This window comes from Tenrec ecaudatus, chromosome 15 (assembly GCF_050624435.1).
Source record: "Tenrec ecaudatus isolate mTenEca1 chromosome 15, mTenEca1.hap1, whole genome shotgun sequence".
NCBI lineage: Eukaryota > Metazoa > Chordata > Mammalia > Afrosoricida > Tenrecidae > Tenrec > Tenrec ecaudatus.
The window spans coordinates 109,852,408-109,871,493 of record NC_134544.1 but is presented as its reverse complement, the minus strand read 5'-3'; the positions used below and the strand labels follow the sequence as shown (position 1 = coordinate 109,871,493).

Sequence of the window (19,086 nt, the reverse complement as noted above, 5' to 3'; positions counted from 1 at the left end):
TAGGTAATGACCCAGAGTAGAGATGAAATTAGGAAGTTTTTAGAAACCAATGAGTGTGTGAATACAATGTATCCAAACCTTTGGGACACAACAAAAGAAAGCAGTTATTAAAAAGTTTGATAGTGCTAAATGGACACATGAAAAGAGGAAGAGAGTCTTCCTGTTTTTCAAGGGAGCAATGTTCACTTTGTATGACAGCCCCTCACAATCTGCCATGATTTTGAAGCAAGCAGATTTAGCTTTATTTAGTCTACCTAAATAAAACCGTTTCCTATCTTTAAGCGTCCCAAGAATTTGTACAAGCATTAACAAAAGAAGCAATGTCAGTAGAAACAAATATTAAAGAATACGTTTTGTAAAACTCTGGGAGAAATTTTCATGAATGGTAGTAGTTATCCTTTATGTATTAAAAACATCATGCTGGATCATAGACTTCAAGATTGTCCTATTGGAATGAACACTTAGCAGGAATCCAAGGACAGGGTCCGTCAATAAAACTGTCTTATATCCTACATGATAAAATTATCACAATACTTATTTTTCTACACTCAGAAATAACCACTCTTGAAAAAAATAAAACAAGACAAAAGAAATAATAGAAATGCTTGTTGGTTGTATGATGCTTGGGTCTTTCAAAAATGGGAAAGTCGGCAAATGCATACTTCCCAAGAGCCTGCTTGGTAAATGCCAAAGGGGGTTAGCTGTAGAGATGTTCATCTTTCATATACTATAGTGAATAGGGAGCCAAGAATATTCCAGATATTCTGGGATATTCCGGTGGGTACACATAAGAGGGAGAAGATCCCCAATCACTTGGGAAAGGGTATATTGTATAAATACAAGGTAAATAATAGACATGAGACTAAAAATATACACATCAATGTCTACTTCAACATTATGGCAGATCCGGGAGGGACTGCCACACAAATGGACAATGAGAGAATGCTATGTGCGACACAGGAATTGCCAAAGCTGTATGTCTGGCTAGGGAAGGGAGGGGGAAAAAACTAATTGGATGATATGATTCAGCTGTGAGTAATTATTAACAGGGTTTACTGTGAGTGGTATCCTGCTAAGTATGAAATGAGCCAGTCAGAAGCAGAAAGGAGAATCTCACTACCAGCAAAAGAGAAGAGCTAGGAGTGGTGCTTGTCTTTTTGACCCCAAGGTCCCTGCACATGGAACCTCCTTGATTCAGGAGATAGTTGTGACTTTGGCAAAGGAGGTAGGGTAGGGAGGTAGGGCAGCAGCAGAGCCAGGAGTCGTGCTAAGAAACAAGCTGGTGGAGCTCACAGAGCAAGTAAAACTGAGCACTCTGGGGCAGGAAGCTGGCTTGTGGAATAGGGTGCTTCTTGGCAACTAATTTGGGTTTGTGACCCACAGAACAGGAGTTGAGTGCCTTTGGGTTGAGGTTTGCAGCAGAGTGGCATGCCCTTTCAACTTATTGGCAGCCTTAAACGATCTTTGTAACATGGCCCGAGCAGAGCAGACACCAGGCCCAAAGGCTGGTGGCCAGACAAGGCAAAGAGCTAAGTGCTTTGAGGAAAGAACTGCATCTTGATCATATCTCTATTGAATTGTAACTTATTAACATCTCTAATAAACCCCACAGGCATGAGCACTGTCTGTGAGGTCTGTATGGCTACGCAATGGGAACTATTGAACTGGCTGGGAAGCAGAGCCGTGTGGGACCTGGAGGACTATGGCTGCACAACTCCGTGATCAGTATCTGCTGGCAAACATGGGCCTAACACCTCTTCTTTTTTTCAAGTATTTTCATAGAAACCTCTAACACAAAGTCCATAAAAAAGTAAAATAAAAAATTGTAGCACTAGAAATGGAGAGTTTCACCCATGTTCCAAGGTAAACTGCTAGGCTGAAATGTTTTTATAAAGGAAACAAAACTTAGTGGAAACAATAGAATTAAATTTAACCATAAAATGACCTAAAAGCAATGGCACTGCAATAAAACCACTCTTAGTGCTGAATTCTGGTTTTCAAATGAACGTTTCCCACTATATGGAATTAGAGCTCCTTGGGGAAAAATGGCAGATCATGACTTTAGGACGGGGGAAAATATGCAGTGAGAACGGGATATTTTTCTCACCTTAAAGCAAGAAATGCTCAAAGATTAGTAGGAACGTTAAAAACACACAGTAAACATAAAAATGGATGTGGTATATAACCGACAAGTACAATGAATCAAATTCCTTACTTAAAAGAGTGCCGACTTAAAAGGAGAAAATGAGTAGTTGCTGGTAACTACTATGCCATGTCCTTTCTCTGAAAATTGGAAAGTAATGGTAAAGAATAAAAATTTCCTTCAGCCTTTAAAGATTTTTATTTCATCTTCTTTATACTTTTATATCATCACTCCCAGTCAGTAAATGCAGACTGAAGGACTGAACTAAAATCATCTCTTTTATAACTCCCCAAACAGCAACTGATTTTGACAAGCAATATCAGTAGATGCCAAAAGCACTGGGAACAGGATCTTCAGTGTAAAAATACTACTTGATAATTTCTATTTGAAGAAGGTAAAAGCACATTTACACAGTAGATACTTGTCAGCTACCATTGTATATTTTAAATGTGAAATGAGGAAACCTGACATTATATGGCCCTTGATGTGATGCAATATGAAAAATACAGCATCACCAGTAAAGTTTTCCTCCCAAGAATATTTAAGAGCATCTAATCATGCAATAGACTTAACTTCCAATTGAGAGGAAGCGTAGAGGCTGGAAGAACAAGTTAAAACAGCTACAAGTAAATAAAAGGAGAAATCCACAAAGCAGAATGTTTACCAAACCACCACCTTGGTTTCTTTAGAAAGGCAGTGGGAAAATAGGGGGGGGGGGGTGTTTCCTACAGTACAAGACTCTAATGAAAGGCATTGTGGTAAACTGTCTTAGATCCTGGTTTGAAGAGAGAAGAGTAAGAAGAAACAACTTTGAAGGGTCAATTTCTAGAGCAAATTGAATACAGATTTAGTATTAATAATGTAATTGTGGAAATGCAGTTATATAAAATAATATCCCTTATTTTTAGGTAGTGTATATGTCCTGGTTTATGCAATTCACCCTAAAATGATTTATCTGGCTTCTACCATCAGATAGATAAAACAAGTCCAGATACTAACACTTACTAAACATAGATGTTAGTTACATCACTTTCCATGATACTAATCTTTTGATTTTTGTATGCCCCAAAGGAAAAAAATCTCTAAAACCAAACACTGTGAGCCATGCGGAGATAAACACAGTAATTAACAACAAGTTGGAAGAAATAAAATGAATATTAGCAAAATCAAATGCACTGCAATTGAGTTCATTCTGGCTCATAGCAATGCTACAGAAGGAAGAACTGCCCCTGTGGATTTCTGACCCTGTACCAACCAACAGAAAGCCTCGTCTTTCTTCCATGGAATGGCTGTTGGTTTCAAACTGCTAATGTTGTGGTTAACAGTCCAATGGGTAACCCACTATGACACCAGAGGGTCTAAAATGATATAAAGGAGATTCCAAATATGATATAGGCCGTCCCTGGGTTGTACTTTTAAGTCAAATTCGTAAGTAAATCATGACAGGTGGATACACTTCTCATTTCGTCTTCAGAGCAATGAAAGGACTGAAGTCTTTCGATGATTTAAAAGCTGTACATGTAGCATATAAAGGTGACTGTGATGGAGGAGCTGTGAGTAGACAGTGGTTCAACTGTGTGAAAGTAAGGGCACTTTAAAAAATTAATTTCTGGAGGGAAACTTGGTTAAGATTAACAGAAAGAGCAGATCAATTTTCTATTCAACTTACATATCTTGCTTTATCTCATGGATTGCAATCATTACAATATGACCACTTCTCCCACTTCCTGTTTCCATTTCTCCTTCTTTTCCTAACTTTTGTGAACGTTGTTCTAGATAAATGCTGCCCTTTTGATCTTAAACATCGATTATTCTGCGTGCCTCCTTAGTGTTTTTGTTTAGCTGAAACTTGATTCACGAGGAGGAATTCATTTCCAGATCTGAAGGATGACTCGGGCCATAGTTATAGGTCTTCGACCAGTCTCTACCCAACTAGGGCCTCCTTTTATCAATGATCATTTTCAGAGCACTCTGCAGGGGCGGCCCAGCACCACCTATTTCTTCTGTTATCAGGGCTGTGGAGAGTGACGTTTGCATGGGGCATTAGTCTACTGGACTAATTGTTTCCATGTATCTTTCAATTTTCGTCTCAGTTGTTCTTCCCTAGACTCATATCTGTACCGTAAAAGGCTGGTCACAAACATAAGACCCCATCGCTACTCATCAAAGTAAGATGTAGACCATCGTCGGGCTGTTACTCCAACTTTCCACCAAGCACAGTCTTGAGCTCCGAAACCTAACAACCTATTCTCTCAAGATTTTTTGTTATGTTTAAAAAGTTTCCATCACTTTGTTTCCTGTGTACTCCACCACATAACATTGAAAGTCAAATAGAAGTTCCCATAAGTTAGATCATCATAACCCAGGGGCTATGCTGGAAGGAATAAAATAAGAAATGATATTATAAATAGTTCAATTAATGATATAAACAAGGAGTCAGCAAAATACAGCTCACAGGCTATGTTCCATTGGCTTTTATATGGCCTTTGAGCATTTAGTATTTCTAAGGGTTATAAAATCCTAAAAAGGATGTGCCAGACATTGAATAAGGACGACTGAAACAGAATCGCTGCCTTTGAATTACAGTACTAGTGAAGAATATTGAAAGTACCATGGACCACCAAAGGACAAATAAATCTGTCTTGGAAGAAGTACTGCCAGAATGCTTTTTAGAGACAAGGATGGTGAGGCTCCATCTCACGTACATTGGACATGTTGTCAGAGACTAGTCCTTGGAGAAGAACATGAGGCTTGGTAGAGAGGCAGTGAAAAAGGCCCTCAAGGAGATGGACTGACACAGTGGCTGCAACCATGGGCTCAAACATAGGAACAATTGTGGGGATGGCACAGGACCAGGCAGTGTTTTGTTCTGTTGTACAACCTAATGCTAAACCAACCTGAATACATCTAATAACAACAGCAACAAAAGAAATAAAACCAAAAAAGAATATGAGACAGGGACTTCAAGTGGTATGCAAAGTCTAAATATCTGTCTGCTTTGATGCATATTTTGTTGATTCTTGAGCTAGTCGGCAAATTTCTATTTCCATTTCTATTTCAAAAATGTGGAGGAAAGGGAGGAAAAAGACGAAACAAAGACAAACAAGCATCAATGACAGGAAAGATCTACTCAACATACAAGCAATTAAAATATATTTTAAAGAAAAGATTATAGATATGAAATTAAAGAAAAATTACTGCAAATGTGAAGGTTGTATATGGGTATATTTCCAAAACTGCTAGCATGTAGAAACATTCTATTTTCAAGGAAAAATTCTTAACATATAATTCAGATTGCTACTCTAAAATAATAAACAACAAATGATTAAAGAAGCAATTTCTACTCCATTTCAAGGGAAAACAAAGTCTGACTCAAGAATGTGAGAGCAAGAACAATAAAAATATTCAGGTATTAAATGCTGACAGTATGTCCGACCTCAAAAAATTATTGCTAAATGTTTACCAACTCATAAACGGATAGAATAAAATTTTAACATTTTAACAATAAAGATATAGTATTAATGGAATGTTTGAAAACAGTGAAATTAATAGAGCAATTAAGAGTTAAACAAGCAAATAATTATATATGCAAGCTTCTTACATTTGAGATGAGACTTATGGGATGGCTTTGAGAGAAGTCCAACATATATTGATCTATAAAGATACTCACCATGTGGCTTAATGCATTAAAAAGCAATTTTCTTCCAGCTGGTTTATCAAAATCAGCAATAATCCAGAAAGTCACTGTAGAAATTACGTCTTCATCTGAAAGTTTCAAATACTCTAGTCAAATTGAGTTTGCTTTAAAAAAAAACCAAACTGAAAGAATGATTATTAAAAAGATACTAAATATCATATTGTGTTATTCTGGGTAACCTAGGGAAACAAATCCACAGAAACTCATATGTATAAGAAAGCTTTATATAAAGGGTAAATGTACATTAAGAAAGCATCACAACCCAGTGATGCCCAAGTCCATAAGTCCAACATTAACCCATATATCCGACCCTGATCTACAAAATCTTCCTGCATTTCACAAAACACATGCAATGACGCTGACTACAGGAGGAAAACTGAATCAGTGAATGTGTAAGCATCTGGCAAGGGTCTCCACATGGCTGTTCCAGCACCCAGGGCTGTATCGGGGTAGGTCTATGTGGCTTCTCCTGAGGGATGTCTTGAAGGAAGTGAACCTTGCCAGCTGAAGCAGGGAACTGGCTAAGGCAGCTGCACCCTGGTCACCATCAGAAAGCAAGAGACCCAAGAACTAGAAAGGAGAGGTTAACCGAGCCATTTATCTCTCAGCCATTCAATTAATCCCACGTTTATCGGCCAACTTAGCAAAATAAACCTTAACTATCTCACATATTAAAATTAATCTTCCTGAGTAGTGTTAACAAACCCAAGGGACAAGGGAGCAACAAGTGATCCGATTTGGCGGTCAGGAGGAAGTAGGAGGCCTGATAGGGTGTGATCAAGGGCAATGTAACTGAGAGGAATTACTGAAACCCAAACGAAGGCTGAGCATGATAGTGGGACAAGAGGAAAGTAAAAGAAAATAGAGAAAAGAGCTAGGAGGCAAAGGCATTCACAGAGGTCTAAATAAAGGTATGTGCATATGTAAATATATATTTATATATGAGGATGGGGAAATAGATCCATGTGCATATATTTATAGGTGCAGTATTAAGGTAGCAGATGGACACTGGCCCGCCACTCAAGTACTCCCTCAATGCAAGAATATTTTGTTCTATTAAACTGGCATTCCATAATGCTTACCTTCCCAACACAATCGCTGAAGGTAAAGTGGGTGAATAAGCAAATGTGAAGAAAGCTGGCGGAGCCCGGCTATTAAAAGATATAGTGTCTAGGGTCTTAAAGACTTGAATGTAAACAAGCGGCCATCTAGCTTAGAAGCAACAAAGCCCACTGGAACAAGCACACCAGCCTGTGTGGTCATGAGGATGTCGAAGGGCTCAGGCATCAGGCATCAAAGAACAAAAAATCCTACCGTTGTGAATGAGGGGGAGTGCAGAGTGGGAACCCAAAGCCCACCTGTAGAAAACTGGACATCCCTTACAGAAGAAGGGTCACTGGGAGAAGGTCAGCCACTCAGGGTGCAGTGTAGCAAGGATGAAACATACAAGTTTCCTCTAATTCCTAAATGCTTCCTCCCGCTTCCCCCCTCTCCCCACTATCATGACCCCAATTCTACCTTACAAATCTGGCTAGACCAGAGGATGTACACTGGTACAGATAGGAACTGGAAACACAGGGAATCCAGGGCGGATGATCCCTTCAGGACCAGTGGTGAGAGCGGCGATAATGGGAGGGGAGAGAGAGGGAGGGGTATAAAGGGGAAACTGATTAAAAAGATCTACATATCACCTCCTTCGTGGGGGATGGACAACAGAAAAGTGGGTGAAGGGAGACTTCGGACAGTGTAAGGTATGACAAAATAATAATAATTTATGAATTATCAAAGGTTCATGAGGGAGTGGGGAGTAGGGAGGGAGGGGAGAAAATGAGGAGTTGATGCCACAGGTTTATGTGGAAAGCAAATGTTTTGAGAATGATGAGGGTAATGAATGTATTAATGTGCTTATACAATTGATGTATGTATCGATTGTGATAAAGAGTTGTAAGAGCCCTCAGTAAAATTATTATTTTTAAATTAATCTTCCTGTATAAGCTGAGTTTTTCAGCACATTTTTAATGCAGTTTTTGTGGTAACATTTGGTGCTTTGGGTCAGCTTATACTCGAGTATAAATGGTATATAAAAATACTAGAAGAATCATGTTCATTGGGACACTTTTCACAATAGCTAAAAGGAAGAAACAACCAAAATGTCCATCAGCAGATGAATGGATAAACACAATGTGGTGCATACTCACAATGGATTACTCTGCATCTGTAAAAAGAAATGAAGTTTAACCCTGACAACATCATGCTGACTGAAATAAATCTGCTGTAAAAGGTCAAGTGTTGTATGTTCTCACTCACAGAAGAGACAGAAATCTATAGAACCAAAGATAATTAATGATTACAAGGAATGAGAGGGAGGAGGGAATAGGGAGTTTTTGTTTAGGGAGTGTGTTAGTTACCTAAGCTGGTGTCAGTTTGAGGATTACGAGTGTAGGGGTGGAGTCTAGCCTGTCAATCTGGATATAGCCAATGAGACTTCTGTACGGGCATGGCCTTCTCTGGAGAATTCTGGGAACTGCTGATTTTCCTCCTTGGAGATGGGAGACACTCTCTTGCTCTGGTGATTCCCTGCAAGACATCCCTGAGGAGAAGCCACATGGACCTACCCTGATGTAGCCCTGGAAGCTGGTGAAGCCATATGGAGACTCCCATCAGCGCTGAGATGCTTACAAGATCCCTAGATCCAAAGTCTTTCTACCCACTGGCCTGTGATTGTCCTACATTCGGCATCATTGCCGGTGTTGCGTGAGTCTGAAGAGGACTTTATACATTGGTATTGGACGTATGGGCTAATATTGGTATGGGCTTGGACTGGACTGGGTTAGGAAGCTTTCTTAATGTACAATTACCCTTATGTAAAACTCTCTTATACACATTTGAGTTTCTATGGATTTGTTTCGCTAGTCTACCCGGACTAACACAGGGAGCATGGAGTTTATGTTAATAGTAGTGGAATGTTTTAGATGAGGACAAGTTATAATGATGACACAATACTAAAAATGTAATCAAGGTCATTCAGTTGTTTTTATGACAGTTTTGTTGGTAGATGTTGGGTTGTGTATATCTTTAGCACAATAAAAAATTAGTAAAATCAATGCTAGAAGACTATAAATCATTATGTTATTTTTATCTTATTTTAACAGTTTTATTGATAATGCACATACCATACAAATAAATGGTTTAATATATTAAAAAGAGTAGTGCAATGTATATAAGTTATTCATGTACTTAGCTACTAAAAGGAAAGGATAATCCCTAAATGCCACATTTGTGGGACATCACTAAACATGATCTTATTGAGAAACAGTGCTTTGGCAGGTCTAAATAGTTAGGGCTCTAGGGATGAAATCGTCCTAGGTGTAGAGAAAATCAAACCAACTGCCATCAAGTCAGTTCCAGCTCACAGTGACCCTAGAGGACAGAGAAGAGTATTTTGGTTTCTGAGACTGTTTATGGGATTAGAAAGCCTCAACTTTCTCCCATTGACCTTGTGGGAAGAAGCCAACAGGTAGCCTGCAGAGTCATAAGGGCTCCTCTAGGGTTTAGAGTGGGCTCTGACTTCCAAGGCGGGCATCACTGTAAGAGGAGAGAACAGTGTGACTCAGGAAGAACGCCGTGTAACCATGGAGGCAAAGTCTGTTGCCACAAGCCAAGCCACACAAGAACTACCATAAGCCGGACAAGGCAAGTAAGAACTGTTCCTCAGAGGCTTCTGAAGGAACAGGACTTTACTTACACATCAATTTCCAATTACTAGTCCTCAAAAGTGGGAGAACATAAATCTCCATTGTGTCAAACCACCATGTTTGTGTTGGAGCAGTGTGAGAGACTAATATAGTATTCACATACACGTAAAAGGGAATACAATCAGGTTTATCAGAAGATGGAAAACAATACCTCCTTTGATATGGTTTCATTATTTCAAAATGTCTTTTAGAAAATTTGGAATGCTTAGGGAGAAAATTTGAAGTTGTAGTTAAATGCACTTAATTTTATTGAGCTTCAGCCTATAGCACCTGAATTAATAGTGGTAACCTAGAGAAAAACCGGCCCTTCAGGATATTAACATGTTAGGTGGCTTCTGACACAGAGTGATTCCATATATAATAGAGTGAGACAGTGCTTGGTTCTGCAGGGTCCTCACAATTGTTGGTGTGCCTGAGCTCACTGCTGTAGCCACCGTGTCAATCCATCTCCACAAGGGTCTTATTTTCCCTGACCTCTGTTATACCAAGCACTACATCCTTCTGCACCGACTGATGTTATCCCCCTGGAAACATGTTCAAATACAAGGTGAAGCCTTGCCCTCCTCGCTCCTAAGCAGCATTCTGGCTCTCCTTTGTAAAAGCATGCCAGCCAAGACAGATAGGATTCTTTCCCTGAGAGTCCATGGTAATTTTAATATTCTTCACCCACATCATAATCCAAATCCTTCAACTGTACTTCCTTTTTCTGCATTTACCGTCCAGCTTTCACATGTAAACGAGGTAATGAAAACTATCCTGGCTGGGGCCAGCCGCCCTTCAGTCCTCAAAGAGACATCGGCGCACTTGACGGAAATCATGGCAGCAGATCTCCCACTGGAGCACGGCCTTGATTTCCCCATGGCTGCCGTGCCAAGTAAAAGGAGATCCTGGATGTTTCTACGTTTACCATGATGCTGCTATTCGTTTAGTTGTGAGGATTTTCTTTTGTGCATTGAGGGCTAATCCATACTGAAATCTGTAGTCCCTCATCTTTATACGTAAGTGCATCAGGTCTTTTGGCTCTTGGTAAGCAAGGCTGTGTCATTTGCAAACTCAGGTGGAGTGCTCTAAGGAGACCTCGTGACATAACGGATGCCATGGGAGAGGCTGCGAACTATAAGGTGAACAACTCAAATTCGCCAGCAGCTCCATGGGAGAAATACAAGGCTTCCTCTTCCTGTAAAGATCCGCCTTAGAAACATGCAGGGTCGTGGTGGAGCTGCGGTGGCTGTGAACCACAGGTCAGCAGGCCGAAACCACCAGCCACTCCTCAGGAGAAAGGCGAAACTCACAGGGCAGGTGTGCCCTTCCTCTAGGTCGGTGTACTACTCTGCCCACACGCCATCCTTATTGCCATGGTGCTCTTGTCTTGGACACATTGTGTCCTCTCTCTTTTGACCCTCAACAGAAACAAAATAGCCAAATGCCGTATAAATGGAATTTCTTTTGATCAGAATATTATACATTTATCCAGGTATTATATCATTTTACACACACAATCTTTTAAAAGTTTTACTGCTTTCTCTAACAAGAAAATGGAATTGCTTGTTTTTTAAAAAGCAATAACCCTAACTGAATCCTGTCAAGAAATATGATTAGGTGTGCATCATTTTTCCAGTAAAACCCTTAAATCTTAACAAACAATAAACTCTCAAGTTGAACATAAGGATTTTCTAGTCAAAATAGAAAAAAATTACAGCATTTTAGAAAGCACATTACAAAAACTCAAGCTTTCATTACCTTAGGGATACAAATAGGTAAAATGCGTGCGTGTTACCTTCTTGAGTTAAATAATCCATGTTCTCAGCAATCACAGCACTCTTATCTTGTGAATCCAAGAAGAAGAAAGTAGCAGAATCTTCAACATCAACAGTTACTGAAAAATCCCACAATGAATATAAACAAAGATTAAATTAAAAATATACAATTTCAATAATTATGATAGAAAAGTATGTAAAATATTATTTTACCTGATGTAGGTACTAAATTAAGGTACTTTGGTTTCATGTGTAAAATCCGAGAATTTATACGGGGTACAACAGTATTTTTATCCATTAGGAAGTTAATTACATTAGTTCGATCATTTAATGTACCCTGAAATAACAAAAATATCATTTAGATAATATAGACAATTGGTATATATGTTTTTAAATTTAATAGAAAATACTTAACAAAATATAAGCTAATGAAAAGAGGTAATTCTGAATTCTTGCTACAAATTTTCTGGAAAAAATTTTCTCCTTAATTAAGCCCATTTTTAGATGCACATGTAAAGAAGATAATCTAATCATTATTTTAAAATCACTGTTTATTATTAGAATATAACTTTTTATTAAATTAGTTTTTCTATAAAATATATTGTTAATATATTATCACTTACAAACATTATTCATTGTATATTTTTTATTAAGTTTACTTACCATAAAAACTTCTTTTTGTAAATATACACATGTATCCATCATTCTGTGAAAAACTGCCATTTCTAGATTCTTAAAATCCATCTCATCATGTTTGAAGGGCTGACCATTATAAAGAGCTTGAGGCAAAGGACCCAGACCAGTCATCTTATAAAAGCTTGCTCCCACCTATTCAGTTAAAAATTATCAGAGTTAAATGGATTGTATAAAAAAGAAATACATGAGAACTTCCAATTTTTAATATGCTATTAAAAATTCAACTTATTAATTTTACCCATCCTTTCCACATATTAGGGAGCCATGGTGGTATAGTGGATATTTGTTTGGCTGCTAGCCACAAGGTCAGCAGTTTCAAACCACCAGTTGCTCAGCGGGAGAAAGATGAGGCTCTTAAAGAGTTGCAGCCTCAGAAACTCACAGGAGCACTTCTACCCATTCCTATATGGTTCCTACAAGTTGGTATTAGCCTGATGGCAGTGAATGAGTTGAGGGGGTTTCCACATGTTATTTAAATGGAAATACCTCATTTACATAAGGAGTCCTTAAGGTGCACAAAGTTTAGCATTAGGTTGCTAACTGCAATAAAGTAAAAGTATTTTTAAAACTCTGAAATACAAAAACAAACAACCAACAAGCTCACTGCACTTGAGTCACTTCCAACTCATAGTGACCCTATATACCAGGAGGGTTTCTGAGACAAGAGTAGAAAGCCACATCTTTCTCCTGAGGAGGGACTAGTGGTTTCAAACTGCTGGCATTGTGGTTAGCAGCAAAACAGGAAACCACGTGCCACCAGCGTTATAAAAATCCCACGGTCAGAGCTGACAAACAGAGAAGAATAAAATATTGAGGAACATACAGACATGGCCAAATAAACTATCAAATTAAACAAAAGAGATGTAACAATTAAAAAAGGAATATCCCCAAAGCAGATGGGGTAAGCGGTAGAGAGGGGGTTATATAAAGTACAAAAGTAAAGTAACATGTATTTCTTGTCAGAAATTTGGCAAGACACTTGACAATTGGCGATCATCTTAAAGAGCTAAAATAGGGAAAAGATGCCGAGTTAAAGAATATTACAACATGTAAAAATGAAAATAAAGCAGCCTCCCCCTTCCCCCTGACAAAACACGAGCTGAGAAAACTCACTACTAGAAAAGCTACAATATAAGAAACATTATAAAAAGGAAAAATAAAAGCACCAGGTGGAAACTTGGATCCATAAAAGGAATGCCGGCTACAGAAATGGTAAATGTGTAAAAATGTGTACATAAAAAAGGAAATAGATCTTATCCTCATTTTACCAATAGCAGTAAAGTGTATATATTGCTGCAAATCTTGTGCACATAAAAAACAGTAATTGTGTTACTAAATCTATGCCAATAAATTTGATGATCTCAATGAAATATAAATTTCTTGAAAGAAGCCAATATAACAAGAAATAGAGAATTGCTATAGCCCTGTAGTAAAGAAAGAATTTAATTGCAATAAAAAATCTCCCATAAAGAAGACTAAAGATCCAGGTACATTCCCTGGCAAATTCTACTTTTTAAGGAGGAGATAATACAAATTCTCTAATAATACATTTAGAAAGGGGAAATATATACTTCCGAACTCATTTATATTGTATCTTCACATTATTATGATGTAAATAAAATTTAAAAATATTCCTCATGAAATAAGATGCAAAAACCCTTAATAATTTATTAGCAAACTGAATTTAGCAATATGTAAAAAATAGAACACATCATAACTAAGGAAATTTTATCCAGTTTATAACAAGTGATTTAATGTTTGAAAACCAATTAATCTGAGTCATCACATAACAATACAGAAGGGAAAAGATGATATCGTAATCAAATGTAGAAAAATATTGATGGTGACTTCCAGCAAGATGGCGACCAGATAGGCACCCCCATACTGGGAGCTCCGTGAAGATCATTGAGTAGGATGATTAGGAGGTCCAGTGGGAGATCCAAGGCTGTTGGTTAATCTCCCTGACACACCAGAGTGCTTCCTCAAATTGGTAACCAACTTTCACCCCCTCAACTACACCTGCTGTAGAGTCCTGGGGACCAGCTCCCTGGTGCAAGGGCTGCCCCAGCCTGTGTGATTTGTGCTGCTGTGGATCACACCATCACAACCACCCAGTTGTCCACCTGCACCTTGGCTGCTGCGCCCCAAGCTCACCAGTTGCTCAGTGAAGGCTCTTGCAGCTCTGGTTTGACTCCCCAAACAGTTGCTGTTTGCATGTGGCTTTCCTTGCCACGCCCAGGACTCACTCTGTCCACTGACTGCTGTCTCTGCTGCGACCTTCAGAGCAGGGCCTCCTCATACTGTGCCCGGAGCATTCCCAACACAAGAGCGTGGCTTCTCCCACTGTGCCCAGTGCTCTCCAGCCATCTGCGTGTGGAGCTGACAGCTGCAGTTGGGCCCTCCCCAATACCTGGCCGTGGTGTCTCTAACCGCAGTTGGACTCCCCAGCACCAACCCCCGATCCCTACCCAGCATCTCATGCTCCTACGCCCAGACCCACATGCATCTAGAACTGCAGCCTCTGCCATGGCAACTGGAGTCCGTCAGGCGTGCGAATGTGGCTTCCATGGCTGAAAATGGACTCCTATGCAAGACTGAGTGTTCAAAGATGATGCAAGTGTAAGTCTGATGACAAGGCAGAGTCTGACCGTGGGGCCTGATGCTTTACAGGGCCACCCAACCCATCTTCCAAACAACGGAATCCCAATAGGCTAGGATGAGAGGGAAACCCAGTGGGTCAAAATGGTAACATGACCCCCTAGTGCAGTCAGCTACACTCAGTCTGCAGAAGCATTCCTACCAACCTCCAAAAGAGTGAGCCCATGGCTTTTTGACTCCCTGTAATATGACACTGAACTCCTCCAAAACGACACACCGATAGCAACCAGTCACAACAACCTCAACCAAACAACAACAACCAGGAGAAACAAAATTCAATGAAGAAGCAGAAGTTGATCTACCACAGGAAAAAGTCTTCAGAATGCTGCTTGGAGTCTTACAGGATATGATAGAAGCAATACAGCAAAGGGATGAAATGATAGATGAGATAAAGGCTCTACACCAAAAAGAAATACAAGAGTTAAGAGAAGAGGTAACAAATGCAAATAACAAGTTAGCAGACTTCACCAAAAGCCTAGAATAAGCAGATAACTGTACCAGTGCCCGTGAGGACAACCAGGCAGACTTCAACAACAGGGAAAGACAGTCAAACAAGATAATCAGAGAAGCTGAAGAAAACTCGAGAACAATGTCTGAAGAGGACCAACTTTAGAATAATTGGATTACCAGAACAAGACACAACAAAGAAGTCAATGGCAAAAATGGAGAGAGAATTCCTAGAGAAAAACTTCCCCAGCTCAATGAATGAGAATCAGACAATCATTCGAGAAGCAGCAAGAACATGCCAGCTAGACTGAATCCCAGGAAGAACTTGCCAAGGCATATAATAGTTAAACTATCCAACGTTGATGAAAAAAGAAAATGATAAGAGCAACAGGAGGAAAAAGGCTGTCACTTATAAAGGTACCCAAACAGGAATATGCGTGGCCTTATCAGCAAACACCATGCAGAAGAGAGAAGTAAATGAAAAATGAAAAGAAACAATACAGAACCAAGAATCCTCTACTCAGCCAGATTATCTATCAAGATAGACAGGGAATTAGAACTTCCCGGACAAGGAACAACTCAAAGAATACGATAAAAGAAACCCAGCTCTGCAAAATATTTCTTGCCTACCTAATTTGATTAGAAGACCGCCACCTACCAAGCACAAACAGGAGACCACCACACAAAGTAACTGCACCCAGAGGGTGACACATCGAAAACAGCCCCTGAGATAACACTGGCAAAACTGCGAAAAGAAGGCAAGAATGAACCCTTCGCACACATGCACAGTGCACTGATAAAAAGGGAGGTAGGAAAACAGAAAACACAAGAGGTAGAAGATGACATGACAGAGTTCACAAGTGTATGTAAAACCGAGTATCAATGGACTGAACTTGTCCATTAAAAGACAGACTACTAGCAGATTGGCTTAGAAAACACAACACATCCATATGCTGCCTACAGCAGACACATCTCAGGCTCATAGACAAAAATAGGCTGAGGATCAAAGGCTGGGGAAAAGACATACAAAGCAAATGGCAATTCAAGAATAGCAGGGGCTGCAATCCTAATCTCTGACAAACTTGATCTCAAGGTGTATGTCATAACAAGAGATAAGGAGGGGGCACTATATATATAATGCTCAGGGATCAGAAGAATAAGAACCAGTGAGCATAATAAATATATATGCACCCAATGAGATACCGATGAAATCAATCAAGCACTCCAATAGATGGAAAACAAAATCACAGGCTCAACAATTACCGTAGGTGACCTTAAAGTGACACTCTAGGAGAAAGACAGATCACAAGAAAAGAAGTTTACCAAGGAAGCTACAGAACTAAACTACAATTAGGAGACCTGAAGGGATAGGCATTTTCAGAGCTCTCCACAACCCACCACCCCCAAACACATAAATTCACGTTCTTTTCAAGTCCACATGACACACACTCAAAGAAAGACCACATGCATGAACACAAGTCAAGCCTGTGGAAATTCCAACACAAAAAGGTCACTCAGACTTCCCTCTCAGACCACTATAGCACTGGATGGAAATCAACAAAAGGAAGATTAAGAAAACAAGGGCAAACAATTGGAAGATGAATGAATATTTCTGCAAAACGAGTGGGTACTGGCTTAGACCAGAGACAAAATTGGGATATTTATAGAAACCAATGGGAATGAGAATGCAACGTACTCAAAATTTTGAGACGCAGCAAAAGCCATTATCAGAGGAAGTTTGATAGCAATAAATGCACACATGAAAAAGGAGAGAGACTTATGACTGATATGCTGGCACAAAACCTCCAACAATTAAAGCATAGTCAACAGGACAATCATATTAATGGCAAAAAAAAGAAATAAGGATGAGATAAATGAGAAGGGAATTCAATGTAGCAAAAAGCTGGTTCTTTGAAAGGATTAATCGATACACTGTTGGCAAACCTAACTAAAGGAAAGAATAAATATCAATAACCAGGATGAGGGATATTAAAGCCCATCTGTAGGCAACTGGATATCCCCTTACAGAAGGGTTGCTGGGAAGAGATGAGCCAACATTTCTCTAGCTCCTTAATGATTCCTCCCCCCACTCTCATGACCCCAATTCTCCCTTACAAATTCATGTAGACCAGAGCATGTACACTGTTACAGATCAGAGCTGGGAACACAGGGAATCCAGGACAGATAAACCCCTCAGGACCAATAATGAGAGCAGAGATACCAGGAGGAGAAGGGGTAGGTGGGAGAGAAAGGGGGAACCAATCACACTGATCTACATATAACCCCCTACCTGGGGGATGGACAACAGAAAAGTGGGTGAAGGTAAACATTGGACAGTGTAAGACATGAAATAAATGATCAAGAGTTCATGAGGAAGGGAGGGTCGTAGAGGGAGAGGGAAGAAATGAGGAGCTGATACCAATGGCTCGAGTAGAAAGAAAATGTTTTGAGAATGATGATAGCAACAAATGTACAAATGTGCTTGACACAATATATGTAAGTATAGATTATGATAAGAATTGTATGAGCCCCCAATAAAATGATTTTTAAAAAGAAAATAACAGTTATTTATAATTTATCAAGAATTCATAAGGGTCAACAGGTCGGGGAGGGAGGGAAAAAGAGGAGCTGATACCAAGGACTGAAGTAGAAAGAAAATGCTTTGAAAATGAAAATGACACAAATGTGATTAACAAAATTTATGTATGGATTGTTCTAAAAGCCCCCAATACAATGATTTTTTTAGAAAAAGTATTGCCAAATTTAAGCACCCTTTAACAATATAAAATTAGAACAATTCATGCAGAAAAAAATTTACAAAATGCAATGACTATTCATGATAAAAATCTTTTGACACATTCAGAAAAGAGGACAATAACTTGACACAGAGCATATACAAAAAATCTACACTAATATTATATTTAGTAGTAAAGGAGTGAATATTTTTTCCATAGATAATAATATTCATTATACTCTATTAAATTCAACATGTGCAAGAGATCCTTACCAGTGTATGCTGGAAGGATAGACATAAAATGCTCTATTTGTAGGTAATAAACTATGTACATAGTATGAATACGTTAAGGACTAGTGGTAAAAACTTAGGTGTGGTAGCTACATAATCTCATGTCAACTTGAAGGGGTGGCATCTAGCCTGTCAATCAGGTCACAGTCTGATGATGCCTCCTTGTGGGCGTGGCCTTCTCATAAGGATTCTGAGAATTTCCTCTCTTCCTCACTGGAGGCAGGATGCACTCTCTCTCTGCTTCACCTTCTTATAGAGGAGGCAGGTGGAGACTCAGAACCAGTGTTGAGATGCTTCTGCCACCACTGGATCTACAAGACTTTCACCTACCAGCCTGTGATCCCTCTGCATTCTGCATCATTGCGAGTGGTTGTGTGAGTCTCAACAGGAAATTACAGACAATTTATAAGCTAGTATCACATATATAGGCTAATATCGGCCTTAAGGATGCTGATCTGGAGCGGGCTGGGATGTTTTCTTAATGTACAATGACTCTTCCATATAAAGCTCTTTTCTACACATATGTGTCCCTGGATTTGATTCTCTAGTTAACTTGGCCTAACACATTAGGCGAGTCCCACAGAAGGATTCAGCACCGCTGAGATGCTAATTGGGGTTTCAGCCTCCATAAAGTGGTCCGCTTGTATTTGTGTTATAATGGCATTAGGAAAGTAAGACACCATTCCTTCCTTGTTTTAGTTTATTTTCTAATCGGCTTGTATCCTACAGAGCTTAATTCATCTTCTTATTTGTTAGGCTTCTTTCTATTAATGCCATGCTCAACTTATGTCACTCCTAGGATGCTTTATTTAATTAACTTCTTTATTTCTACCTTTGGGCATTTTGGACTTGCTATAAAAATAACAATGTAAGAGATTGATACCCTTTGTAAATTTATACTACGAATG

The 19,086-nt window shown here is 39.2% G+C and overlaps 1 protein-coding gene across 2 annotated transcripts in view; it reads right to left on the bottom strand.

The window, feature by feature from the left end:
- UGGT2 (UDP-glucose glycoprotein glucosyltransferase 2) overlaps nucleotides 1–19,086 on the bottom strand; it is a 264,459-nt gene that overhangs the window by 115,641 nt on the left and 129,732 nt on the right. For both annotated transcript variants that reach the window (XM_075532610.1, XM_075532611.1), the window contains 4 exons: nucleotides 12,016–12,180; nucleotides 11,566–11,689; nucleotides 11,373–11,471; nucleotides 5,814–5,908 (listed from right to left, as the gene is read on the bottom strand). In XM_075532610.1, coding sequence (XP_075388725.1) covers nucleotides 5,814–5,908; nucleotides 11,373–11,471; nucleotides 11,566–11,689; nucleotides 12,016–12,180 — 483 coding nt within the window. The remainder of the gene's footprint in view (nucleotides 1–5,813; nucleotides 5,909–11,372; nucleotides 11,472–11,565; nucleotides 11,690–12,015; nucleotides 12,181–19,086) is intronic.